The 27,821-nt window shown below is 39.7% G+C and overlaps 3 protein-coding genes across 5 annotated transcripts; 1 reads left to right on the top strand and 2 right to left on the bottom strand.

The window, feature by feature from the left end:
- The first annotated feature begins 1 nt into the window (after position 1).
- Positions 2–12,232, top strand: coa5 (cytochrome C oxidase assembly factor 5). 2 transcript variants are annotated; one of them, XR_013295879.1, is made up of 5 exons: positions 2–253; positions 595–678; positions 749–882; positions 7,997–11,683; positions 12,088–12,232. XR_013295879.1 is itself a non-coding variant. In XM_077579575.1 (3 exons), the coding sequence occupies exons 1-3, from the start codon at positions 152–154 to the stop codon at positions 788–790; spliced, it is 228 nt and encodes a 75-aa protein (XP_077435701.1). In that variant the 5' UTR covers positions 3–151; the 3' UTR covers positions 791–974. The 2 variants fall into 2 exon arrangements, 1 of the variants encoding a protein (XP_077435701.1); XM_077579575.1 differs by lacking the exons at positions 7,997–11,683; positions 12,088–12,232 and having other exon boundaries at positions 3–253; positions 749–974.
- On the bottom strand, positions 1,643–6,095 carry LOC144060233 (nucleoside hydrolase). The gene is made up of 7 exons (XM_077579574.1): positions 5,699–6,095; positions 5,052–5,131; positions 4,108–4,295; positions 2,856–3,035; positions 2,430–2,541; positions 2,211–2,347; positions 1,643–2,144 (listed from the first exon to the last, which is right to left on the bottom strand). Exons 1-7 carry the CDS (start codon positions 5,740–5,742, stop codon positions 1,797–1,799), a joined length of 1,089 nt encoding a protein of 362 aa, XP_077435700.1. The 5' UTR covers positions 5,743–6,095; the 3' UTR covers positions 1,643–1,796.
- On the bottom strand, positions 6,808–27,366 carry inpp4aa (inositol polyphosphate-4-phosphatase type I Aa). Of its 2 annotated transcripts, none has more exons than XM_077579572.1 (24): positions 27,177–27,366; positions 23,657–23,896; positions 23,520–23,564; positions 20,994–21,112; positions 20,807–20,923; positions 20,638–20,717; positions 19,046–19,163; positions 18,705–18,795; positions 18,479–18,626; positions 16,563–16,693; positions 16,185–16,289; positions 15,485–15,593; positions 15,377–15,394; positions 15,114–15,294; positions 13,917–14,198; positions 13,689–13,836; positions 12,478–12,510; positions 12,107–12,279; positions 11,905–12,028; positions 11,477–11,744; positions 10,929–11,026; positions 10,711–10,823; positions 8,540–8,694; positions 6,808–8,314 (listed from the first exon to the last, which is right to left on the bottom strand). In XM_077579572.1, the coding sequence occupies exons 2-24, from the start codon at positions 23,784–23,786 to the stop codon at positions 8,182–8,184; spliced, it is 2,919 nt and encodes a 972-aa protein (XP_077435698.1). In that variant the 5' UTR covers positions 23,787–23,896; positions 27,177–27,366; the 3' UTR covers positions 6,808–8,181. The 2 variants fall into 2 exon arrangements, with proteins under 2 accessions (XP_077435698.1, XP_077435699.1); XM_077579573.1 differs by having other exon boundaries at positions 27,235–27,355.
- Positions 27,367–27,821: the final 455 nt, after the last annotated feature.

Below are 27,821 nucleotides of genomic sequence, written 5' to 3'. Positions count from 1 at the left end.
CCGTTTTCCCGTCATACATCGCTCATTAAAAATGGCGGCCGAGCGTTTTCACAACAAGTAAAGTAGATGTCACCCCTTTTATTTGATTCTCGTTCTCACACCACTGAGTTTCCGATAAGTTGATATTGGTGTTGTTCGCGGAATTTTCACAATGCCGAAATATTACGAGGATAAAGGGGAAGACAACCGAGCCTGTTCTGGGATAAGAGAGGATTTCAAGGCATGTCTCCTTCAACATGACTGTGTCGTTAAGGTAACCCACACCTGCCTATCTGTATTTTCCCATCGTTTCTTTACGAAAACGCCTTTATGTTAAAGTATTTAATAGTTTTGTTTGATTTTAAGCTAAAACACTTCCACAATATCAATTTACTACTTGCTGTAGTTACTTTGCTCTATTGTTATTTGTACAAAATAATTGGAATTTATGCTTAGTGGACAGCATGATGTTGAATGTGAGTTTGAATTATTGTATGTCTATATGTGCCTTGTGTTTGCGTTGTGGCCAGTCCAGGGTCACGGTGAAGCCCACCTCTCGCCCAAAGGATATGGATACAAGTGTTATTGAAAATATCTTCTACTATGCGTTTTTAGGAGGGAAAGCTGCCCAGTGAGTGCTTGAAGGAAGGCTACTGCAAAGCCTTGCAAACATCATTCTTTGAGTGCAAGAGGTCCATGGTGAGTTTGTAAAGAGTTGGCATGACACACCAAAAATGACAATTTGCATTCTCCCGTTGTCCTAATGCAGCTGGACACACGGTCAAGATTCCGAGGAAGAAAAGGAAATTAAAGGATATGGCGCCACTTATTAAAGACTGCAAGGCCGACTGTGGCAGTGAAGCTTATCCTCTTTCACCTCGCTTGAACACGTCAAGACGTCAGGTAGCAAGAAAGGACTGACACATTTTTAAGAACAATGCATTCTGAGGCATTTTATTTGACAACTGAGCAAATAAAGGGGCCGTCATTTTTGCTTTCAGCGTTTATCAGTTTTTGCAGATAAATGATGTATGAAGTAGTGAATGATGTTGATTACTGGATATTCGAGCCTCACTGAAAAGTAAATGCTGATTTATGTAAGTATTTATTTGCAAGACTAAATCAATATTGGGGGCAAATATTGTGATATAAGTCGTAACAATTAGCGGCTATTACAAGATTATCTCACTGGTAATTCTCATTCCACATCAATACACATGTGGCTCAAATTGTAATAATTATTCATAATTTTACGGGGGGGAAAAGCTAATCTGAAAAATATTTTATTACAAGAAAAAAAATAGGATATCGAAGATGCCTTAATCTTTTTTCTTATCCGCCCAAATGGTAGGATTTTATTTTAGCAATGACATCATTCTTGTAGTATTTATTAATTTTTTTTTATGTGTAAAATTACATCTGACTTGGATGGCTTTGTAGGAATTACAGTTACATGGTCTTATTTCTCAATATTTTTGAGAAATACCGTGTCTATATTTATGAAAGTGAAGGCTACTTCTTGCGTACTGATTAATGTGAAGTGCTACCAGTTTGACACATACTTCTGAAATAATAAAATTGTTCAAATTGCATTTAATTATATGCTTATTAATGTCTATATTTCTCAACAATGATTTAACAAGTTAGGAAACAGACAAATGTCTAAATGCAAGACTTTATTTCTCTTCAACTGAGGAAATCACAACGTAAGTTATTCTTAGAACTATTCATGTGGTCCTTAGGGCGACCTACTCGTAGCCACGGGCACCGTATTGGTGACCCAAGGTCTACACTGTCCTGAAAAGAGGAATAGAAACTTATTTCAAGGCTGCCATCATCATCTCCTTAAACTTCTCCATGTCCACCTTCTTCATGATGAGAGCTTTGTGAGTCTTCTTGAGGAAGCCCACCGTGTCCACCACCATCATGCCCCGCGTGTGCGTGCCCGTCAGCTCCACGCTGACCGGGTAGGAGTCGCTCTCTGTGACGAAGGCGTCGTCCACGGCGGCCGCCATGGCGTACGAGTCGCAGGAGACGAAGCCGCTGCCGCCCACGAACACATTCTGGGCGCACTCGCTGAGTGACGCCTCAATGCTGTGGCGGAAGATGCTCGCCATGAAGCGAGCTTTGGGCGTGGGCTGCGCCAGCCAGGCGTCGCAGAACTCCTGGAAGAGATGATATCATCAATTATGGAATTGATGTCAGATGAAAATAACCTGTTAAGTGCGCACCCAGGACAGTTTGCTGTAGCAGGTAAACTCCCAGCATGCCAAGTAGGTTGGGCAGCTGTAGTCGTTCAGCACGATGTACGCCGCTTCTGGATCGGCTGCAAAGTTGAACTCCCCGCACACTGTGGTGTTCCCTCGTGCTAAGCAAACAGCCGGAAACGGGTCACTTAAAAGCACTTCAAAGTAATCTATTACTTTTTGAAGGCATATTACTCCACTGACATTCAGTGTTGCCGCCCATGATGTAGAGCCCTCGCAGCTTGCTCGGCAAGGACGGATCCAACCTTACAGCCAGAGCCAAGTTGGTGAGTGGCGCCGTGGCAACCAGCGATACCTGGCAGGGGTGCGGGAGAACCACACACTGGTCACAACGTTAGGTACACCAACAGCTGGAACAAGAATGTTGTTTTGAATGACTTTGGCAGACAGGTAGTCAACATTGTTGACATTGTGAGGGGTAGTTGCCTGAAAGTGGCTCTGGATCATCAGCCATCCTAGGTGGAAAGTCATGGGCGATTACAACCATTAAATATGCATCTTTATCATTTTTTATTTTTATTTTTTACTTAAACCACTCTTTGGCAGGAACACAATTTAGCAATGATCTCGTTCGATGGTACAGGTGTGCCTAATATTGCGGTTGCTCACCTCTCCCGGGTTCTCATCGACGATTCTGATCATAGCCGACACGGCTCCCTCCTCCCGCACCAGGTCCACGCTGGGAGCGTTCGGGTCGGGCGCGTCTCCCAGGCCGTCCAGCCCATGGAAGTCAACCGCGTCAATTGTGTTGCCTATGAGGGGCTTGGCGGCACCTTTAAAAACCGGAATCTAGCACATGAAATGAACTGAGTTGGAATATATTGTTGTGTTAATGAAGTTATATTTTTCCACAAAATTATATGTGAATAGTCATAATGTTCTGAAAATCAATTCTGTTTTCTTCTAACAAGTAAGGTTACAATAAATAAAAAAATACAAGAAGTTGTAATATTACAGAATAGTCACAAAGGTCAGTGTTCCAAAAATTAGGTCAGTTCTTTTTGGGAAAGAAGTCATGTTATGAAAATCAATAATGTGTTTTGAACAATAAAGTCAAAACCTATACCAACATAATGCTGTTAGCAAAAAGTATTTTTGTTTCAGGAGTGATTGTAAAATTTGAGGGATAAATTTTAATCTTATGAAAATAAAGTTGTAATATAATAAGTCAAGAAAATGATAATTTTATGAAAATAAAATATTTGTTCAATAAATCCTGACTATAGCAATATAATGTAAATGCATCTTTTTTTAATTGAAAAAAATGTCAAATAAAAATATTAACAGTAAGTTATGGATAAAAAGATATCAAATAAAATAGATGAAACAAATAAAGTTTAGTTTTTTAGAAACTGCCTTCATTACGAATCAGTATTCTCATAATTATAACACTTTTACAATTGTAGGACTGTTTTCAAAATAATATTTGTTTCACTTTTAATTTCAGTGGTTTGGTTACTAAATTTGTGAAATACTATATGGGCTACAGTATACTTGTTCCGAGATGAAAGTTGTGACATTAACTCTGAAAAGTATGAAATTTAAATTATATATATATATAAATTTTATTTTAAATCGATTAAAAGTAGTCTTATTTTCTTCAAATCATGGTATTATGATAAAGTCTGAGAGGGAAATAAAAGGGAAAAAAACAATTCTGTAGTATTACTTTATCAGTTAGTTTGGTATCTAGGTTTATAAAGTAAAATGTAACTGCAAATTGCTAACTGAGCATTCCTGGTTGGAAGACAAGCACGTTATTGTCACGCAGTCCCTGCCTGAACGTCACATGAGCGCAGTCAACTCAACTCATGTGAGGCTGCCTCTTCCAAATACTGTAGCTAAACCAAAATGGACCCACCTCAAGCCGGCCGCAAGCTTGCAGAACACGCAGCGTGTTCCTGCACACGTTCTCCACCGTGGTGTTTCCATGCACGCACGTCACTCCCAGCAGGTCCACGTTGGGGGCGGCCAGCGCCAACATGATGGCCTGCGCGTCATCCACGCCGCAGTCCACATCCACCAGCAGCTTCTTTTTCATCCTGGAGGCTTTTTTTTTTTTTTTTTTTTTGCACAGGACAGTTGCACAAAAGTGACCAAACTTTTATGCTCATAGTTTCATTTAAGTCAGTGATGTTTAAACTGCACACAAGGTTACAGTGGCTATGAAAGTGACATTTTATAAATAAAACCTCGATGTCTTGTTTTGATGAACACTTAGAGCTGCTATGCTGTTTATTGCTAGTCATGATGGTGGTGGTGGTACTTGTAGAGCAGGGGTGTCAAACATAAGGCCCGCAAAGGGGATTATTCCGGCCTGCAAGATCATTTTGTATAGTGAAAAAAAAATGTCGGACCAATTAATCAGCCGGCTACCATCAAAGCATATCAATTTAGGGCTGGCCCGCAAATAACGAAAATCTGTGTATAATGGACTATATGCCACGGAGGAAGCGGGACTTCCGGGGGAAAAAAACATTCCGGTTTGCGACTGTGGGCCGTGTCCCAGTACTTGCGCTTCCGCCTTTGTGCCCCTCGGTTGCACGACAGTGGCCGGAAACGGCGCTGATGTGTAAAACCCGGAAGTCGGAAGTCCGTGGCATCTACCCCATTGACGGCAATTTTATTTTTTTTAATTATATACAATGATTTTACCGGTCCAGCCCACTTGGTAATATATTTTCTTCCTTGTGGCCCCTAAACTAATATGAGTTTGACACCCCTGTTGTCGAGCAAAGTATTACTTTTAGGATGCTGCTTGGTTTAAAAAGGTTTTAAACCACGGACTTAAGCGATGAAACTTACCTTCTGGGTACGAAAATGAATTGAAGAATGCGATTGCTGGTGTTCTCAGAGAGTGAAAACAAACATCAGGCGATCTTAACCTTTGGACAACAATAAAAAAAAATAAAAGTAAGACAGTTGATAGCTGCTGTCGCAAAGTAATCGTTTTATGTAAACAGAAAAGTTGAAATGTTAGGAAAAATAAAGTTGATTTTAAGTGTGTTGTTTTTTTTAAAGAAAAAAGTCCATGTTAAATCAAAAACAAAACAAAAAGTCTGGCAGTAACAAAAACTAGTTTGAGAAAACAGTGACGGATTTCTGTCATCAATTAAATGTAAAATACAAATTCGAAAGGTTTCAAATTTTTATCATTTAGTGCTGGACTTTCAGATTTTTTTCCTATCTTCCCCCCCCCCCTCTCAAATAATGGTTTTATCCAAATTTAGCGAGACAAAGAAATGGTGCCAACTGTTAAGCGATTGCCTTTAATATGTTACTTGTAATTTCCTTGCGTTTGATTTCGAAATCTCTTCCAAACCAGGATTTTTATTTTTATTTTTTACCGCAAATTCATAACGCACACGTCGATACAACAATAGCGAATGCACACAAAGCAACAATTTAGCTCCTAATCAAGCGACGTTTGAAAGGGATTTGGAACTAATTACCTCCTCGCAAGTCTGCAGCACAAGACCGCTGCACACAGCGCCATGCAGGGAGGAGATAAAAGTCAAACAGGATGGAGAGCTCGCACACTATCTGCTTTTCGAGCTGGAGAAGCGTGTAAATGTTAGTCTTTATGGACATAGTGGAGGAAATCATTTTTAGTCATCTTACTCAAATTTAAAACATATTAACGACGTATTCTATCATTTGTGTAGTTAAAAAAAAAAAGTTAGAAGAGGACTGTTCTTTCTGCTGGAGGAGCTAGGTACACAATTCCGTCACTTCCGGTTGTAACCTTAAAGTAAAACACACATTTTCCATTTTGGCTCGCTAACCCTAACTAGATACTTTTATATCACAATTAAAAAAAGAATACGTTCATTGTACTTTTGGTCAATAGTTGTGAATTTAGTACACTGTCTGTCTACGTCATTGACGTAGGTATTTTTAATACATCAACATTTTTAACAAATTACAGTAAACAATTTTGACCGGGCAATGTCGCTTAAACCAGTCGTCCCCAACCACCGGGCCGTGGGTCATTTGGTACCGAAAGAAAAAAAAATTCTTTCGAAAATGATGTTTTATATTGAAAAGTGGCCGGATTCTGTCTGTTACATCCGTCTTACTTGACAACTCTGTTATTGGTGCGACGTTACGGACACTGTTAATAAAGTTGCACATGATTACACAGTAGATTTACGTTAATTATTATTATAGAGAAAATACCACAGTTTTTTTCTTGTCATTTTATTTTGTTTTTATCAGCTAAACCTTTAGATTGGGCCGTGAAAATATTGTCAGACATTAAACCGGTCCGTGGTACAGAGAAGGTTGGGGACCACTGGCTTAAACGTATTCAGTCTTGGAACATAAGAAGAGAAAAAAAATTCAGGCCACATCTTTTTTTTGTTTTTGTTTTTGTTTTATTCATCCATTTTTACTATCTCTTCCACTGTGTGCAAGTAACTTACTCGAGAATTTTAACAACAATAACATACATTAACATAAGTAGCTGTAAGCAAAATAACTATCATTGCTAAAATAAAATTGGCAGTGTCTGTTGATATAGTACAGTAAGATACATGGAGCCTGATATGGCAGCAATAGAGGAGGTGTTGTAATAGCTTTAATGCAACAATAATGATTTTTGATAATCCCATGCACGATTTTTTTTTTTTTTTTTGCATAACATTGTGCATAATTCAATTGAATGGGGCGAATCAAACCGAACCAACACATGCTGCATGGTTGTTATCCTGCAAGGAAAGAGGCGCACTACAAGAGCTTCCAGTGTAATCAAATAATACAATAGTCAATTCACAGCTGGTGCGCTTGGAACATCTTGTGAAGCTGACGCACAATCTGTGTTTTTCCTGCACATTCACTCATCTAATCATTTGTGGCATTTAGCTAACGATAAATTAACAAATATCAGGAGACTGGCTATTTACGAAGGCGTATTAGGGCCCCACGGAACAGGAAAAAAAGAAAACAGGCTATGATGATGAAGTTGAATGTTTTCGAGATAATGCTGTACTATTTCAAGAATGGTTGACAATAATTTCAAGATTAAATTTGCAATCTTATTAGGATAAAGAATGTTATTTAAGAAAAAAAAGTTGCATTTTAAGAGTAGTCATAATATTGCGACAATAAAGATGCTGTATATGGTCAAAATTCAAGTTGCAATACTATAAGGAAAAAGTACATTTTCGAGACTAGTTTTAAGAAAAACACTTTCAATTGCATTTTCAAGATTCATTTTACGGGACTAAAATTCAATGTTTTTTTTTTTTAAATTTTTTAGATTAAAGTGATAATTTACGAGAATAGGGTTTGCTATTTTCAAGATAGTACAGTTTGGGAGACTTGTAATCTTACAAGATTGAAGTCATGATTTTATGAGAATTAAAAAAAAAAGTCCTATATTTTTAAGATTTTTTTTTTTTAATTTTTAAAAAGTTGTATATTTTTTAGAACAAAAATTGTTTTGTACTTTTTCAAGTTTGAAGTCAAATGTGTTACGAGGTAAAGTTGTTGTTTTTGTTTTACATTAAAATGATCATATGATGAGAATAAAATATATTTTCAATATTGAAGGAGTATTACGAGAATCACGAGTGGAAGTGAAGGAATGAAATCAGAAGACCATTATGTGTGTGATTTTGAATTTCACTTATTAAATTAAATAAATATATCGTATTTAATCTAAAACATTCAGTATTCAACTTTTCTTTTCCTGAAAATATGTCCGCACGATTATGACTAATCTTGTAGTGTATTTTTTTTCTTTTCAGTGTGGCACTAATACTCCTCCGTCGTTGTACTTCAACTGAGAGGAAGCGGAACCACTTAGAACACAATCTACAGTCGCACTTGGACATAAACGAATCAGTGACGAAACACAACAAATGTCGCTGTGTGCATGTGTGTTGTAGGTGTTTTTATTCTCATCAGTCTTTTTTTTACTCAGGATTTTTTACTAGGATTCGACTTTCCCGTACGTTCCCTCCGGGGGACGATACTGTTTGGGGAAGGCCTTGAGCTGGAGTGAGTTAAAGGCGTATTTGCGACATCCCACATTCTTCATGGTGTTCTCCCGTCTGCAGCCCTCGCTGTGTGCCCAGGGAAGGAAAACACATCACACCACATGAGGTAACGTAATTCCATTACAATTACTCATATAGAAAATCCAATTTCTCCATTGAAACCAATTGAAATGCCCCAAAAACACAACTTTTTTTTTCTCAATCCGTTTTTAATCATGTATAATAATTGTTGATGTGCTTGTAAGTCAAGATACCACCGCATTAGTGATCAGCATCTGGCGAGTAACTGACCTGCGCATACAGTCCAGGGCCTGATAGAAGACCTGCGGCGCCAGGGCGTGCTCCTGCTGCAGGATGTGACACTGCTCCAGGGTCAGCGACATGGCCGTGCGGTCCTTGGCGCTCTTGCAGCTCGTGAAGCGCACGCCGTTCAGGCGCCGGCACGTCTGCGCACAATAGATAGATGATCAAAGATACATTATTTGGAGGAAACGGTATCATTTCTCGCCTAATTGGAGGCGTCAAAGTACGAGCCACAAAATGGCTGCTTCACATCAAAATGGCCGCCTTCCTGTTTCAAATTTGGGCATGGGTTCTTAAGACTTTTTCATCTGTCCTGTTGTCCTGGACATGTCCATCAAACTTTAGGTTGAGGGTAAAAAATGGGTATTGGACACATTTTTTTTCTAACTTTCCAGAATACATTTTGAGATCGGGTTTGGAACCCCTCAAATAAGCACATTTTCATCAGGATAAAGAAGCTTGCAAATAACACTTTGAGGCTTCCAAAAAGCAATTAAAAAAGATTTACAAGAATACTGGATGCTCACATTTTAGAGAAATTTTAATACTTTATTTTTCATGCATGTTTCGACTTTTCTGCCTTTCTGTTAAATTCCTGACATTTTTTGAAAATTTATGGACATATTATGGTAATTTTCTGCTTTTCCTCTAACTTTTTGGACATTTTATGGCCACTTTTTTGACTTTTTTAGGTATTTAAAAAAAAAACTTTTTCATCTATCTTTCGTCTCTCTTTTTCCGACATCTTAATAGTTTCAAAACAATTTTTTTCAAATATTTTTTATTTAACCTTTTATTCATTTGCAGAACATTTCATCCAAAAAATTAAAATATTATAATTATATATTATAATTATATTATAATTAAAAACATTAATTTCTTCCCAAATTTTTTTTAGGGACCCACAGGAGAGGGACTAAAGAACACCAGATGCGGCTCCAGAGCCGCAGGTTATAGACCCCTGTTCTAATTATTTACTTGCAATCCTCGACAGAAGAGCGAGTTTGCTGGATGGTTGTTTCACTCCCAGCCATTTTCACAGAAGCAACCCCCTTCACTCCCGGCTGTTTTACTGTATTTTGACAGATTTTGCAAGGCCCACATAATATTGTGTTCTATTGCTATAAAAACATGGCACCTACCAAATAAAAAGATTAGAGTCTCTTCTTTCATCAGGAAAAAAGGATATTTCTATCAGTTTCCGTTTGGCAGCAATGAGCATTATGATATAGCTAAGTTTTATCATTATTCACACATCTATTTAGAATTGTGAATTAATGAACTTTTTTTTCAACATGGCCCTGGTTGATCTCTTTTGGTCTGCTGTCACCTACTGGCCGTTTGTGTAATAACTACCATTTATTCAACAGTTTTTTGCAGGTGAGAAGCTGCATCAAAGCCTTCTGTATGCTCTAGCACAGGGGTGTCATACATACGGCCCGCGGGCCGGATCAGGCCCGCAAAGGGGTTTAATCCGGCCCGCGAGACGATTTTGGAAAGTAAAAAAATTTTATTGTAATGTTGGACCAATTAATAAGCCGGCCGCAATCAATCATAAATTCGTAATTTCACAAGCAGTCCTCAGGTGAGCAATGCAATTTGTACACGGAATGTTACGATTTGCTTAAAAAAAAAAGTTTTCAATCATAGACCGACATAAACGTGTTAAATACGACACAAATTCAATTACTGGTAACACAAATACATATGACAAGGATTAACATCCTTATAACTTCATCAACTGCGCCACACAATGCATTCTGGGAACAATATATATGCAAAACAGGTAGATTTATCACATCCAGAACCCATACAGACAAAGTGTTGCCGCGTTACATTTGCATTCCTGTTTTTTGGGGGGGAACAATATGATTACAGTTGCGCTCCATAATTTAGGGCTGAGCCACAAATAGTGAAAATCTGTGTATAATTGATGGCATTTGTTTTAAAGTAAGATACCATTATTTTACCGATCCGGCCCACTTGGTGATATATATTTCCCTCCATGCGGGCCCCTGAGATAATATGAGTTTGACACCCCTGGTCTAGCCTAAAAAACAAACGTAAAAAAACGTACAAACACGTCTTTGGGACACTTAAAACATTTAAAATAGAACATATTTATACGTTTTTGGGAGCAAATGAGTTAAGCACTGTACCTCTGCCGCCTGCCACAAAATCTCCACGTTCTTGCTCTTTTTGGCGTTGACGTTGTGGTTAAGATGCTTGAGCAGATCGGACAGACTGGTGGTGCTACGGGAGCGAGGAAGGCCTAAGAGGAAGACACGAGTAGGAAGAACAGTGGAGGTGAGGGAAACTTTTTTTAATTTTTTTTTTATTACAGTTGTCTTTGTGATTTAAAGCCTGGCGGACGCACAGTCTTCTGGCAGGACTTCTTTAAAGTGGTCGTAGTACAAGCTGAGGCGAGCCATGCTCTCGACGTTGATGACCTCCTGCAGAGATGTGTCTCCAAACCTGCACGCACACCAATAGACATAATAGACATAGTACACTTGCCCAATATTGCCTTTTGATAAAATCTCGGTAAAACATTATTTTAATCAATGACGTTTTTGGTATTGCTGTACATCTGCACTGAATAAGGAGGTCAAACAGTTTATTTATTAACCTACACTTAGTGATCTTTTTTTTTTATCTAGTACTTGCCAAATACTGTACCTACTCTACATATAAAAAAGAAAAAAGGGAAAGCAATACTAAAAATACAAAAAGAAAAACTCAAAACTAATACAATCTGTTCTAAAAACGAATTCAAACTGAATTTAAAATACAAAAATAAAAATGAAATTATAATGAAAAATACAAAACTAATTTAACTGCATGAAAATCTGAATAAAAAAAAAAGCAATTATGTCTTCTTACTGACTGACTTACTATTAATATTATTTTTTGGAATCAACTTACTTCTCAGCTAGCGTTTGCTGCTCATTGATGCCTACGTTGAAGAGGACGGGCAACACGCGCAGCAGCATGCCGTTCTGGATTTCCCGCGGCAGACTGTCGAAAATGGCGGCGGGGATGGGGACCCTGACGTTAAAGCCGTTCCTGTTTCCCGTGATGACGGGCAGCATGTCCGGACTGAAGGCCGTACTGGCTTGCGTGATTTTAAAGGTGACGTTCCTCAGGTCGTTGACCCCGACGCTCATGTCCTCCAACATGGCGAGCTCCTCGCCTAAAGGTGCCAAAACACATTGGATGTATTAACGCTTGTGTTGGAGGTTCAGCTCCGATAAACGGCGTGGCCCAGTTGTCAACTTGAATAAATAAACCCCCTGCCTCAAATGATTGAAACCAAAATGTATACGTGTGCATGATCTTCTATCACACATTACCGTAGGTGCTGAGCAAGCTCTCATACTGCACCAGCAGGCCGATGGTGTGCAGCTGCTTGAGGAAGCCCGAGTCGCACAAGCTGTTCCTCAGCTTGAGGACGAAGCCACAGATTAGAGACGTTAACTGTAAACACAGCGACAGAAATCACCACCGTCATCATCATCATCTTCATCGGTTTGCAGGCGGCTGCCGAGAACTGACGGTTTGGCAGAAGACGACGTCGCGGCGGTACTGCAGCGTGAGGCTCATGGCGATGGTGGGGGCGCTGTCCTGCATGAGGAGGAACACCATTGCTTTTTTGGCTTTGTCGCTCATCAGCGAGGCGCAGTCGCTCAGCGTGGACAGCAGAGGGTGCAGGGCCTCAGCCCACTCGCCTGCAGGTGAGAGGCCACGTTTGCATCGTGCTACACTTTTTCTAAGCCCCTTCTTTGCAATAAAAGGCCCCCAAAATTGCAAAGACAAGAATTTATTTGTGGTGCCCGCTGAGATTGAGTAAAGCACCCGGAGGTCTTGAGTGACATTATGCATGATAGAGTTGATTTCAACTTTTATTGTCTTAATTCAGATCTTACCTGGTGATGTTTTTTCCTGCTGAGGACAGCTACCTAACAGTGAAAAAGCAACACTCAGTGAGCATGTGTCAAAAAAGTCTTTTTTTTATGGTTTCATACATGGTTATATCTTGCTTTACATTCTACAAACTTTCACTTTTATTTACGGTTTATCTTTGTGTCATCAGTCTGTGTTACTTTTTTTAAGACTACCGGTAGACTGCAATTTCCACTTTCCAGCCTGGCCTTTCAGCCAGTTAAGCACTCTAAAAACAGTTGGATCAAAATAACCCAAATTGGGTCAAAAGGGACTGACCCAACTTTTTGGGTTATTCAAATTCACCCAAAAAGTTGGGTCAAATGAATAACCCACAAAATAACCTATATAGCTGGGTTGTGTTGTTGTGGGTTATTGATTTAATCAATATAATAATAAACTTTTTGGGTCAAATAAATCCAAAAAAATTTTTGAACCCATTTCGATTAACCCCAAAAGTTGGGTCAAATTAAATACATAACCTAAAAAAAAAAAAAAACTTTTTGGGTTAAATAACTCAAAAAATTGGGTTGGCCCATTTTTGACCCAATTCAATTGGGTTATTCAATTAACCCAACAAGTTAGGTCAATTTAATTTTCCCCAATTTTTTTTTAGGTTAAATAACTCAAAAAATTGGTTGGTTCATTTTTGACCAAAACCAAATGGGTTATTCAATTAACCCAAAAAGTTGGGTGAAATGAATAACCCACAAGACAACCCCAAAAATTGGGTCGGTTTGTGGGTGATTAATTTAACTTGACCCAACTTTTTGGGTTAAATAACTAAAAAAAAAAGTGTTAACCCATTATTGACCCAATTTAATCGGGTTATTTGATTAACCCAAAATGTTAGGTCAATTTAATTTGACCCATTTATTTTTGGGGGAGGGGGGGGGTTAATAACTTTAAATGTTGGGTTGGTTCATTTTTTAACAAAAACAATCAAATGATTCAATTAACCCCAAAAGTTGGGTGAAATAAATCACCCACAATACAACCGAGTGGGTGATTAATTTAAATTGACCCAACTTTTTTGACTTTAACAACTCCAAAAACCTGGATAAGTCCATTCTTGACCCACTTTGGTAACTGTTTTTAAGGTGCAAAAAGCTAGGTTACCAAGGATACTTTATCCTTGCAGTGAGACCTATATGTGAATGATTCTTCAACTACTATGAAAACATTAGAGGCTGACCTTTTTTGGTGTCTGCGGGGTCCTCACTAGCCAACGCGAACACGTCATCAGAGCTGCTGTCACTCTGGAGCTGATCCCCCCGCAGCAACCTGTCCACCCTCTGGATCACACATTCCAGACTCTTGTCCACATTCAGCCACACCTTGTCCTTCATAGAAATTGCATAAGATAAAGACTCATAGTAAAGACACAAAATGCACACAATGAGGCTTGCGGAAGTCCTCGTACCCACTCCTCCCCGTGCAAGTCGGCCTGCAAGGAGGCACGCTTGTTTCTAACCCAATCGATGCTCTCTGGAGGAGTAGCGAGGCGGAAAGGTGAGGTAGCCACTCGTGATGGGGATGACGGGTGGTGAGCGGGCGAGCGCGAGGGCGAGCGTGAGGAAGGCGAGTGGGAGGATGAGGAAGGGGACGGGGTGCCTTGCAGGACGGGCTCTGGGCGGGCGGCGGCCAGGGCGATGATGGCTGAGGACAAGAGCTTGGAGTCACACACGCTCACCAACTGACGAGTCTGAAATAGGCCAGCAGACAGATTTTTCGATTATACTTAAAATTCTAAATTTGGCACACAACAGACTGTTAAAATTGTGAAAAATCAAGCCGTTGTTTACGCTCTTAAAGACTCAGCTTGTTTACTGTGAATGCGCTGAAACCACACCCCACTCAACTGACAATCAAATACCACTACTACAACCTGGAAAAATGGATGCTACTATCTATCTATCTATCTATCTATCTATCTATCTATCTATCTATCTACCAACCTACCTACCTACCTACCTATCTATCTAGCTAGCTAGATAGTTAGCTAGCTATCCATCTAGCTATCCGCCTAGCTAGCTATATAGCTAGCTAGGGCACCACGTAGCCCCAAGGACCACATCAGTTGCCTGTGGGCCTGTAGTACAAATAGCTCACCAGTGATGGGACATTGTGATTTTCTAGGAATATTTTAGAATTGATCATTCAAAAGTGTCAACACTGTTAGAGATTTACAGAAATATGCGTTACAAATAGCGATCTTTTTCCTAATTGTTTTTTATTCACATAAATGAATATGATTAATAATTACTCACAATGATGACATTATTACGAGTAATTTGAGCGGAATTGTTATTTCAGAAGTGTGTATCAAACTGGCAACATTAATCACATTAATCCGTATCCAAAAAATATCTCTCACTTTTGACCTCTGTTATAGAATAATGTAGTTAAGTAGAGAAAGTTCATTTTAGTTAAGTTTCAGTCTCAGGTTTTTGGGTCATATTAAAATTTAAAGTATTGTAATAAACGCACCAAAATGCAAACGTATTCCAAATTTTTATATCTGTTACTTACTCGTTTTTCTACATGACAACCCTAAATTCCCGACCTTATTGAATGCAACACATGAATGTAAGCAACAAATCCTCATTTATCTGCTCACCTTCTCTTTGAGGATGGCCAAAGTTCTCTCCAGCGCATTGGCCGAGCGCTCCTTGGCCGCTCTCGTCAGACGCTCGATGTAGTAGCACACTTGGGTCTTCAGTGTGTTAATTTGGCCAATCAGCTCCTTTGCTCTGACGACATCCTGCGGCTGGTACGCCATTCCTCTCGGCCCGGACGAACTGTGAAAAAACATTTGCTTGGTAATGTGTGGCACTAATAGCACTAATAGCAACAACGCACCAACGTCATCGTCAGTCTCACCTCTCTTCGTCGTAAGATCTGGTGATGCAAAAAAACAAGGAGAGTGCGCCATGTTTATCTCCAATTAATCAATGTGGCTACTACACATAATAAACACTTTTAACGTACTGTTTTCTGGCCTCTTCAAGCTTGTGCAGGAGTTTCCTCAGGCCGCAGCCTTTAAAGCCTTGATGGTGTGCAGCAGGAGCGCCGTTAGTCACCACGTCGTACGTGTGGTCTGATCGAATGACATAGGTCAAGGGTCATTGACAGCACCAAAAAAAAAGTTTTTTTAAGAAAGTCCAATGCAAGAGATGGTTCAAAAATTCTGCCTTGTAGGGGAAGTCAACCCCAAACATTTTCTTGACAATAATATGTTCTATGCAGCCCCACTAGTCAAAATATGGTAGTCTGGTTAATATTGCGTTAGTGGAACATGATTTAACAGCAAGTGCCATTTTGACACTTATTGTCGACTGAAGATGACATCAATGTTGCTCAGGTCTCAGGTAACAACCAATCACAGCGCAGCTTCGGAAAACTGGTTAGCTCTGATTGGTTGTTGCCTGAGCCCTGAGCAACATTGATGTCATCTTCAGTGGACAACATGTGGCAAAATGGCCGCCTCCTGAGATGGAGAAAAACAGCTGGATTTTGCTTCATAACTCGTATTCCAAAAATGTAATATTAATCAGAATGTCATATTATTGTAACATAACATAACATTGTCAACAAATGTTTAAGGTTGACTCGGTAAGCTCTTAAAGTATTGGATGTCATTAGCCTGAGCATTGGGTTGGCGGTGAGTGATAATGAGTGGGTGAGTTACCGTAGCCGGACTCTCCTTGTACTCTCATCCTTTGAATGTGCAAATTTGTCGGCATAAACTCCAACTTCCGCTCAGCCTTCAGTGTGCTAGATTTAAAAGAAGGTCCTGAAAGGGAGAAACACTATAGTTTGTTTCCATTTGAACTCAATTGCAAACCAAAACATCAGCACCTACCAAAAGCACAAAGAGTATTCAAGTAGAGCAGTAGTAGTACAGACAGCATATTTATGTTCCACTTAACTCAACCATTGGTGCTCCAAAATATAGTGTGTCAAATTTCATGTCCGACCCAAGCAGATCGTAATTGAACAATGTGGTTTTGCCAAAATGTTAAGAATGGTCGGGGCTGTGTGCCAGTATAAAAGTATCCATTCTTACCTTTGTATTCATGCAGGTCACTGATGGTCTCCTGATATGTGAGAATGATGGTCTGGTACTGAGTGATGATCTGCCTCCTGAGGTTCTCCCAGCACGGAGACAGCTCGCCCAGTTCCTCCAGCTCACACACCCTATGTGACGTTACAAGGTATAACTGCTTTTGCAAGGTACAATAGAAATGTTGACAGTGTCTATGGTGATGTTCAGCGCGATTGATTCCATGACTGCCTTCTAATGGCTTCATCTTTCGTCTGACAGTAAACAATGTGAAAATGATTACGCCGATGTTGTCCTGACAAATAAACTCAAATTAATCAATAGTGCATTAGTGATAGACCGATATGTTTTTTGTTTTTTTTCAGGGCCGATACCGATTTCTAGTAGTCAAGGAGGCCGATAACTAATATTTCAAGCCGATATTCATCCATCCATCCATCCATCCATTTTCTTGGCCGCTTTTCCTCACAAGGGTCGCGGGGGTGCTGGAGCCTATCCCAGCTGGCTTCGGGCAGTAGGCGGGGTACACCCTGAACTGGTTGCCAGCCAATCGCAGGGCACACAAAGACGAACAACCACACTCACATTCACACCTAGGGACAATTTGGAGTGTTCAATTAACCTGCCATGCATGTTTTTGGAATGTGGGAGGAAACCGGAGTACCCGGTGAAAACCCACGCAAGCACGGGGAGAACATGCAAACTCCACCCAGGAAGGCCGAAGCCCGGACTCGATCTCACGTCCTCTGCACTGGGAGGCGGACGTGCTAACCAGTCAGCCACCGTGCTGCCCCCGCCGATATTCATTTGCAGTAAAAGAGAAAATATTAGCGTCAAATTTTTAAAAATGTTGTTTGTTGAAATGCCATTAAGCAGGTTTGTTTTTCTTTTAATTTGAAATATATAAATAATTGACAGCTTTATTTAAAGGAGAAGTCAACCTTAAACATTTGTTGACAATAATATGCTACATGTGACCTCACTAATCTAAACATGACATTCTGATTAACATTACATCTGTGGAATATGAGTTATGCAGCAAAATCCAGCTGTTTTTAATCCATCACAGGGGGCGGCAGTTTTGCCGCTTGCTGTCGACTAAAGATGACATCACAGTTGATCAGGGCTCAGGCAATGGCCAATCACAGATCACCTGTTTTCTGAAGCTGAGCTGTGATTGGTTGTTACCTGAGACCTGAGCAACATCTTCAATTATAAGTGGCAAAATGGCCGCCTTCTGATATTGATGGATTTTGCTGCTTAAATTTCATATATTCATATATTCTACTAACGCAATATTAAATACCGTATTTAGACTAGTGGGGCTGCATAGAACAAATTATTGTCAAGAATTTTTTGGGGGGTTGACTTCCACTTTAAAAATGATTTAAAAAAATTACAGGGAGCTTCCCGGGTCATCACCATGTGTTAAACTAAAAATTTTTTTTTTTTAAAAGCAGGTAAAAAGCTCCCTAAAGTTTTCCACTGTAAATAAAGTTTTCCAAAATGTCAACATAATTCTTAATTCTAACACAATTTAAATTTTTTATAAAAAGAAGAAGTGTCGGGCGTTCCCAGTGTCAGTATCAAGTGAAAATTTAAATAAATAAAATACATAAATAAAAAGTTCCCTGCATCTCACTGATCGACAAATGCATGTGAATGTAGCAAATTTGGGGTTTTCGTCAGGGTTTGTAAAAGGTTTCAAAAGATCTTAACAGATAGGAAAAAAATTGTCTGAACATGTTTAAAATTTCTTTGCAACAAGTAAAAACTGTCTTGTGAACATCTTACAAATCCTGATGTAAACCCTAAGTCCGCTACGTTCGCAAGCATTCACTGCCCAATGAGACGAGAGCTTTATCGGCCTCCGCATATTTGTCCAAATGTCAACTATCGGCCTACAGTGTTCACGTTACCTGACGGCGTCTTCTTCCAGCAGCAGCTTCACAAACTGTCGAGGGATGTGCAGGGACAGCACGCTCTCAGCCATCTGCTCCAGCACGCCGAGGTGGTTGCCGTCCGTGGTGGGCAAACGGTACGTCTGCGACATGACGCCTCCAAACACTGGTAACCACCAGAAACATACCGGCGTGATGCCTTGGGAACTTTCTAGCAGTCCAGATGCTCTCTGGTGATACTCACCGGCCTTCAGCAGGGGATCTTTACACAGGGACGAAGACTTGGACTTGATGCCTTTGGTTTCGGTCAGGCTTTCGTCAACTGGAAGAACCATCTGAAACCGTGTGCCAGACTTTCCATTGCTACATATTGAGGCAGCAAAGGTATTTACGCACTATATTTTGACAAAATAAAGAGCAAAAGGTACCAATATCTATTCTCAAATGTGAGGAGTAAATGTAAGAAGCCATTGGAAAGTTAATACTCAATGTACAGATACCTGAAAAGCATTTAAGTAGAGTAACAAAGAAGCCACCTGAGATGATGGCGTGAACATCAACTACAAGCAATTCCTCGCCACTCACCCTCCCATTAAAAGTGTCTCCTCGCTGTAGTTTGGCAACCGGGGCTCTCTGCTCGCGTTTCTCCTCAATCTGCCAGGCGATGACCGTCAGGTTGCCCACTCGCTCATTTTCAGCCGACCTGGAAGTAAACTCGATGAGCAAAAATCTCCAGGGGTGCTCAAGTCCGGTCCTCGAACGCCCCCTATCCAGCCTGTTTTCCATGTTTCCCTTGAAAGAGGCTAATTTATTGTCCTCTTTTTGCGTGTTCCAAAAATTTGAAGACAGATTTCTTGTAAGAAAAACACCTTACAAGGATGATTTATTAAACAGAGAATTCTCCGGTCACGGCTGTCACGGCTTGAGAAGGGCGGACCCAGATGCAGTGAGGAAGGCGAGCCACGGCAGGGATGCGGATAACTTTGATTTAATGTGGCGATAAACGCAAACACAAAATCACGCACACAGGCGGACAAAAATAAACACAAACTCACGCACACAGGCGGATAGCAAACAAACTCAAAATCACGCACACAGGCGGACGAAAACAAACACAAACTCACGCGCACAGGCGGATAGCAAACAAACTCAAAATCACGCACAGTGGCGGCAAAAAAGTAAGTCATGGGCAGCAGGAGAAAACTTGTAAGACGAGTAAAGTCGGGTCAAGAGAGCGGCGTCTCGGGGTAATCACCCGACACTCCTTGCTGTGTCCATCAGGCCTTTATTGAGGTCTGATTGCATGATGGGCAGCAGGTGTGTATGGTGGGCGGAGCCCACCAGCTGACCCAAATCATGACAACGGCAACACTCAACATCACGTAACAGGTGGAATTTTCAGAGTGCGCATGTGCCCCCTCCCTTGGGGAAGAGGGCTTCTTATAGTATGGAGTTTTGAAAGTAAAACGCCTTTACTCCTCCTCTCATGAATAAGTAAATATGTTATATAACAGAAGAAAAACAGATTTGCAGTTGTGTTCATTTCTAGACAAAATATACTCTCAGGGTACTTTCCGTCCCAAAACAATATCTCACAAACAAATTGAGTGGCCGTGAGTGATGGTGCTCTCAGGGTATGTGTGTGTGGCAAAATCTGTTCTCACGAACAGAATGTGTTTTCGCACAGAACACTGAGAAGGAATTTTAGACGAAAACAAGGTTAAGGTCAAATTATACTGAGTTCAACACTATTTCACCTACTCTACATCTATAAAACATTTCAACATGGTTAATATATAAAATAAAGAATTAAAAATGTTAATAATGTCTAACACCCTCCTGCAGCACAGTTGAATCTAATGATCAGCTAATCAGCAAGAATGTGTTTTCGCACAGAACACTGAGAAGGAATTTTAGACGAAAACAAGGTTAAGGTCAAATTATACTGAGTTCAACACTATTTCACCTACTCTACATCTATAAAACATTTCAACATGGTTAATATATAAAATAAAGAATTAAAAATGTTAATAATGTCTAACACCCTCCTGCAGCACAGTTGAATCTAATGATCAGCTAATCAGCAAGCTTTGCAGAAGCCTGATAACGACCCTCATCATAAATCAGGTGTGTTAGTGAGCACCCCTGAACTAGAGGTTACGCTAAAGGAGGGCTACCTGAGAGTCAGGTGCAGGCGGTGGTGTTTGTCCTGCAGGAGCTCCTTCAAAGAAAATATGGCAGAGCCGAGCATGTACATCTGTTTGATCCAAAACACAAGTGGCATTTTAGAGAGTTCACCAAAGGGGTGGGTTTGACGTTGACACAAAAATTCCGGATGTGACTTACGGTGCCCTGTGAGCGATCCTTCACGTCATAGACGGAGAGCTTGACCTGGGTCTGCTGAGTGATCAGAGAGTCCTGGAAGAAGGCCACGCTGCTCAGGAAGATGGGGTTACTTGTCCCCTGCAGGCAACGTGGAAGAAGGTCTAAACTGGTTCTCTTTCACGGCAATTAGTAAGGAAGTGGTCTGTACCTCAATGATTTCTGTTTGAGAGTGTTTGGTCCAGAAGGCCTGAGGGGGAGTGGTGCAGCTGACGGCCACGAAGCTGCTGGGTTTACGGTCCGCGGTGGGTGTGACCAGTTCACTGCAGACTGGAGGAAACAGGAAGTCATGGAGCAGTCACTAAGCCGTCGCTAGGATACTGTAAGTCATTTGGTCAACGACGTTAAGCAAGTCCCAAGTCATCCTGGCTAAGTTGTGTAGCTCAATGTTTATGTCCATGTTTTCATCAAGTCCTAAGATCTGAAATACTAAAACAGTCCCAATTGAACAGGGTGTTTTTTCTGTTATTGCAAAGCTACACCAAAGTTGAAAGAATAAAAAAAAAACGTACTATACTTCCGGTTAATAGATTAGCCGAGGCTTAAAAATATTTTATTTTGAAAAGCGACTGACTCTTGACGCATGTCAAGATGCTAATTATCTCAGTCGCGTAGCACTGATGCTAATCGACAAATTAGCAAAATGAGTAAAAAAACAGACATTTTTGGAAAGTTTCTTTGCAACGATGAAAAGGCCCAGTGATGAGACAAAGAAGGAGCCTATGACCAAGAAGAAAAAGAAAGGTGCATGGACTTACAGCTACAGGTGATTCCTACGCATGATGGGTTAATCTGCGGTGAGCGGCTCTTAACTCATTCACTGCCATTGACGACTATAGACGTCAAAAAATTCATGGGAACTATTTCTCTTAGTTAAAGTTTTTTTTCATTTCATTTTTTATGAAAACCTAGATTTTTTTATATAACAAATATAAAATTTGTGATTAATCGTGAGTCAACTATTGAAGTCATGAGATTAATTACGAATACACATTTTAATTAATTATTAATTAATTTTAATTAGGGGTGTCAGGCGATGAATTTTTTTGTTGTTGTAATTAATCACATGACTTCACTAGTTAATCACAAATTTTATATCCGTTCTGACTGTACAACAAAAAAAATCTAGGTTTTCATACTCTTGTTAGCAAAAGTGGAAAAAAATGTTAAACTAATAAATAGAAAGAGTTCAAATGAATTTTTGACGTCTATAGCCGTCAATGGCAGCGAATGAGTTAATTTAGCATTACGGTGAGTGAGTTACTCATGGACTTTATATTTGTTCTGTGGTGCCTTGTTATGTTGGCGGCGCCCTCCTTAAATCTATCTATCTCTTAAATCAGCCAAGTTGGCGCATTTAAGGAGGGCACTGCTAATATAGTTACATAAAAATGTGGCTTCACATTTATTGTTATATCTACAAAATACCCTGTTTTTTTGTGTTGCTCGTATCATTCATAAGCATTACAGTAGTGACCTCACCATATTAAAGCGTTGTTGTTACCCTTGTTATGGTGTTTGTGCTGCTAGTACAGGTACATAAAAGTACATAGTGGATTTGCGTTTATTGTTGTAACCCTTTATTAATTAATTAAGCATCTCTCCCCCTCAACCCGCTGGGTTGCCGGTCCACAAAAGTTGTGGATTTGTATAAACCGGTCCGTGGTGGAAAAAAAGTTGGTGACCACTGGTCTACACAATAAATTGTATTGAATACATTTTACTCTAGGAGAGTCTATTTGGTCCCAGCAGAGTAAAATTTACACTTGCAAGGAAGTCAAATATTCAGAGTAAATTTTACTCCAAATATTTTTTGTGTGTACGGGAGAATTTGCCTATGTCATGAAAAAAACTATTAAAGATTTTTCACTCAGAATTTGTAAGTAAATCTTGCAAGAAGAGATTTGACTAGTTAACTATTAGTAATTAATTAATTATTAATAAAAACAAATTTACGGAAACAAACTCACAAACTTCAGCTTGGGAGATTGCCACTCTACCACCTGAGCGATGCCACTCCTACTGTTTGCTTATATCCAAAAGGAGAACCAAAACATGGTTTTTGGTCTCTTGGAGTTACGAAGGTTCCAGCTGACATGAGCTCAGGGAGTAGATTGTCTGTCTCCCAAGCTGAAGTTGTTGAATTTATTTTTTTTACTCTCTTGCAAGTGTACATTTTACTCTGTTTAGAGTGTGACCAAATAGACTACTCTACATTAAATTTACCCTACAGAATTTAGAAATTATTTTGAAAGTCATTTTAATTTTGCAAAAGTCTCAATTTCAAGAGAGTCTGTAAGGCCCAAGTCTTCTGGCCTAATTTGCAAGGAACTACCAAGTCACCGGGGTAGGTCGTTTTGTTCTAGTTAGTATTTGGAAGGTTAAACCCTATTTCCAAATCATCAGGTTTAACTTGAATGTAAATCCTCGCTTTTCTGGTCTGAGCACTCTTGTGCAAGTCATAAGTGAGCACTAGTTACAAAGTGATCTTGTCAAAGTCTAAAGTAAAGTAACACTTGTGTTGTGTGGTCTGTTGAGTCCTCACTCCAATTCTTAAAGACCTCAAACCTGAGCTAATGAGGTGACGTGTAAGTCATGTGATCTAAGTCCAGAGTCCATGTCCAAGAAGACACATTCATTCAAAGACAAAATCCAAGTTGTGTTGTGTTGTTCTTACCCAAACTGAACTCTAACACCGGCTCATCTGGGTCCTGACTGTTCCCTGGAGACCAGAGAGGAAGAAGAGCTCTATTGGAAAACCTTTTTATCCTAAATGGAGCGGACACGTTACCACGGATACGGTCACATGGTTACCTGACAGTGCCAGCCCCATCATCTCCGCCGAAAGATCAAACGTGTTGGCCCGGTAGACCGACCACGGCCTGTGTCGGGGGCTGCGCTCTTTCCCAGACATGGACGGGTCACGGCGTGGCTGAGGGTGCATCCTTTTTTTTTTTTAAGTACCCTGAAGAAATCTCAAGCGAACCCAGAGCCTGAACTTCCCTCGCGATATGGACGCCTTGTGCGATGATCTCAGCAGTCACGCTTGAGTCACTAATGAAATGCAAACAGGAAGAAGAGTGGGGGTTAGTCCGATGTCGCCATGGAAACAAATGAGACAGACAACTGATGGTAATGATGCTGCCATCATCCTCAAACACAGCTGGATGCATTTAAATTGACACAATTATCCGCTTACACGCACCCTCTTTGTTGACGTGCTAATGTAGGCAGCGGCAAACTTTACCCAGTGTGAACTTTCACACGGAAAAAATACACCTCCTATCTGCTCATGCTCGAAGGTAGAGAATGTTTATTCCACAAAATGTTTTACAAAGTTAGAAGCGTAGAATTGTCATTGTGAACAAAACCTTTTTTTGTGACACAGATGATGAGTCGCCGATGTGTCAGATTATGGCAGTATAGCGGCAACTACTGCCGAGGAGGATTTACTCGATTTTCTTTGCCTTATTAAATATCGATGGCTGGTATCAGCACCCTCCATGAATGCCCGATACCTAATAAAAATATAAAGCCGTTTTGGCCCTCGCCCATCCCTAATGATAATAATAATAACAGCAACAACAACAATAATAATAATAATAATAGTAATCCCGCGAGTCCGTGACCCTTGTGAAGGAATAAGCAGTTAAGAAGATGGATGGATGGGCTGCATGGATAATAATAATTATAATAATAATAATGTAAAACTTAGCTGAAATGTGCATTAGGTTTAGGAAAATTTAATTAATTAATTAAAAACATACTAATAAAATCCACATAAAATAAATAATTCAAAAGAATTGGGGATTAATATACAGTAATAAAAAAAACGCAAATATAACATAGAAATAATAAATTCCATAAATTCAATTGCAATGATTTTGTTATTGTCACTGTGTGATAGATTGTTATTATTTATTACAAAAATATACACATAGTAAAATAATCAATTCAAATGCTTTGGGGAAAAATAAATAAATGATAGATATCATCTAAATATCAAAACAATAATTTTAAATGCATTAGGGGAGCTTAATGTAAAATGAGAATTTTAAATACAACATAAAAAATAATACATATACAATTAAATAATTCATAATTCACTAACTGTCATTGTATACTGTATTGCTATTAATACAAAAATAAATGACTACATTAAATAGTTCCTGATAATGCTAAACTATAAATAAATGTATATGTAGCCTTCATAATTGCAAAATCCTCTTAAGGATTTTTTAATTATTATTATTATTTTTTTTTTTACATCTTTTCTGTTTCTGTCCAGAACACAAGTTAAGATTAGTATAAATACATCACCAATAGAATACAGATGATCATGTGACGTTACACCAACAAAAAGGCAAGCTCTTTATGTGTGTGTGTGTGTGTGTGTGTCTGTATGTTGTTGTGTATTCATGCGCAAGAGCATCCGCCATGGCGCTCTATTTTTACATATGAGTCTGTTTTGACGTCACCCGCCCAGTCCGACACATGCTGCTCCTCTGCCCAGTCACAGATGACAAAGCCATTACGGCTGCTATATGCCTCGTTAGTCTGTGAAGGGGTGGGTGGCTGGGGGGTTGTCATCATGAGTGGGGGGGCTGTATCACTGCCGGAGACACAGGAGGAAGCTTTATAAAAGTGTCACAGTAGGTTTGGTACAACAACACAGGGGGTCAAAGATCATCATGGCTACCATCATCATCCTCAGCTGCATGTTCCTCATTAGGCCACCTGACTCCTCCTTGCAACCTCACAAATATCAGGAAAGCAAATGTACTGTAAAGTGAAAGAAAGCAAGTCAAACTGCTAAAATGGACGCCGCTTTGAATGCATTGTTTGGAACGTGACATGCTAGAAAACAGCAGTGGTGGAGTGGTATGATGCGAATTTTATCCAAGAAGAGACTATGGGCAGCAAAGTGGAGATTGGGGCGTATAAATACAACAATAGAGAACAATGAGGGTCTCCAGTCTTTACTACTCAGCATGTGAGGAGAAAAGGGTAAGAGAAAAAAAATCTAAAACTGTTCCAACCCATCAGTTCATTTCTTTTTGGGCTCCTTGTAGCTTGTCGGCTCCTGCCTGCAGCTCTACAATGAGCTCCCTGCTGGAAGCCGACAGTCAGATGCAGTCAGAACCAGCTGTTCCCCCAAAACTCGGGCTTTTCAAATGAAATGCGCCATTAGCCATGAGCTTCCCAGGACATGCCACACATCATTGACGAGGGCCACACAGTATAATATGTGATGCAGTTTCTAGTTTCCACATCATCACAATATTCTGCTCATTTGCGAAAACCTCCCCTGAACTGTTTTCACAGGTCCCAGAATTCACGTTTTTTTTCCCATTATACATTTTCTACAAGAATCCAAACCACTCAAATGAATGCTTATATGTAAAAGAACAACAAAAAAATATATCACTATTTCAACCTATTCAAATTTGTTCTTTCTCATTTCATTTCTCAATTATTTCAATCATTCAAACTGCAAAATGTTCAGCCCTCCAGTCTTATTTAACGGATTCCACATTTTACATGAAAAAAAAATAATCCTCCCAAATTAACAGGGACTTTTTTAGGGATACAAAAATCTGAATTTCTCAACTAGTTCAAATTTAATCAAATTGATGAAGAAATTTCACAAATGCCCCTAAAATTCCACATTTTATTTTTCTCCACTGATTAAATTCACATTCTCCTTGCAAACAATTTTCGAATTAATTGAGAAGAATTGTGAATTTACCTCTGTCGTATATTCACACATGGCAGATCTTTTCCTACATTTCTGATTCATTCTGCAACATACGATTCCTACAGCAATGTCATTTTCTTATAAATCTCACAATACTTGTAGCAGAGCGGACCGGATCAAATGTCCTTGGGGACCGTATATGGCCCGTGGATTGCAGGTTGCTCACCTCTGCACTGACTTGTGCTGTGAACGTACTAGGGTGGTGCCCTAGTACTTTGCAGTACAACAACCCTTCTTTGGTCCATCCTGAAGGACTCAAACGCACCACATCCGGTTGTAAATACAATGAAAACATCCCCTTTTTCCTCCTTATAATCCACAACCAATGGCCTGCATTTTAATCCCGAATGAAACATGGTGTGTCATCTCGTCTGTTTATTTGGATGATTGCATCACTAGTACGGTAACTGTGTGTGTATGTGTGTGCCAGTGTCACACAATAAAACAACAATATACTACAAATTTGCGTCATGATGTCTGCTGATGCTTAAAAAAATAAGAGGAGGAGGAGGAGGGGGGGTGAGCACAGACGAAAACAAAACCAGCCCAACAGCGATATTAATTTATCATCAGCACCTTCTCGCTCCGTGTGCGTGACGTCATCAGGTAGTTCATGGAAATGAAGAAATCCGACCTTTGGGAGAGGAAGAGGAAGAAGAAGACGTGTTGTCATCGTGAAACAAGCGCTGCTGCTCTTACATCCTTGCTGCTCGACGGCGTCTGCAGCCTGCACGAGACTCGCCCAGACTCCCTGTGACACCCTGCAGGGACTCATTACAGCCACTAGAGGAAGCTAAAAGCCTTCTCTGACGCAGGAACTCATACTACGGATACCCAAAGGAAATGTGAAACTTATTTAATGAGGATACGTGGTATGGATAATGGAAGGATGGATTTCTAACGTTATTATTATAACAATAACAACATAATTAATTGTGTTTGAACTATGTGATAGCAATAATGCGTTACTTTTATGAATAATTCAAGACAATAGATATTCGGGAATAAAAAATAGGACTTAATGTTGTAAAAATATATTTATAATTACAATTAGTATATGCAGTGAGTATTAAAATAATCCACAATATTGAGTTGGACAGGCTAGAACTATGGATGGTGAAAAACAGCTTTGAAATGCAAAAACCTGGCTTTTAAATAATGTGTGTAATTTTTAAGCAAATATATACTGTACATGTATGTAAATAATATAGCCGTCTTATT

This window comes from Vanacampus margaritifer, chromosome 11 (assembly GCF_051991255.1).
Source record: "Vanacampus margaritifer isolate UIUO_Vmar chromosome 11, RoL_Vmar_1.0, whole genome shotgun sequence".
Lineage (NCBI taxonomy): Eukaryota > Metazoa > Chordata > Actinopteri > Syngnathiformes > Syngnathidae > Vanacampus > Vanacampus margaritifer.
Note: the sequence above shows the minus strand (reverse complement) of the source record. Positions and strands in the feature narration are given on the sequence as shown.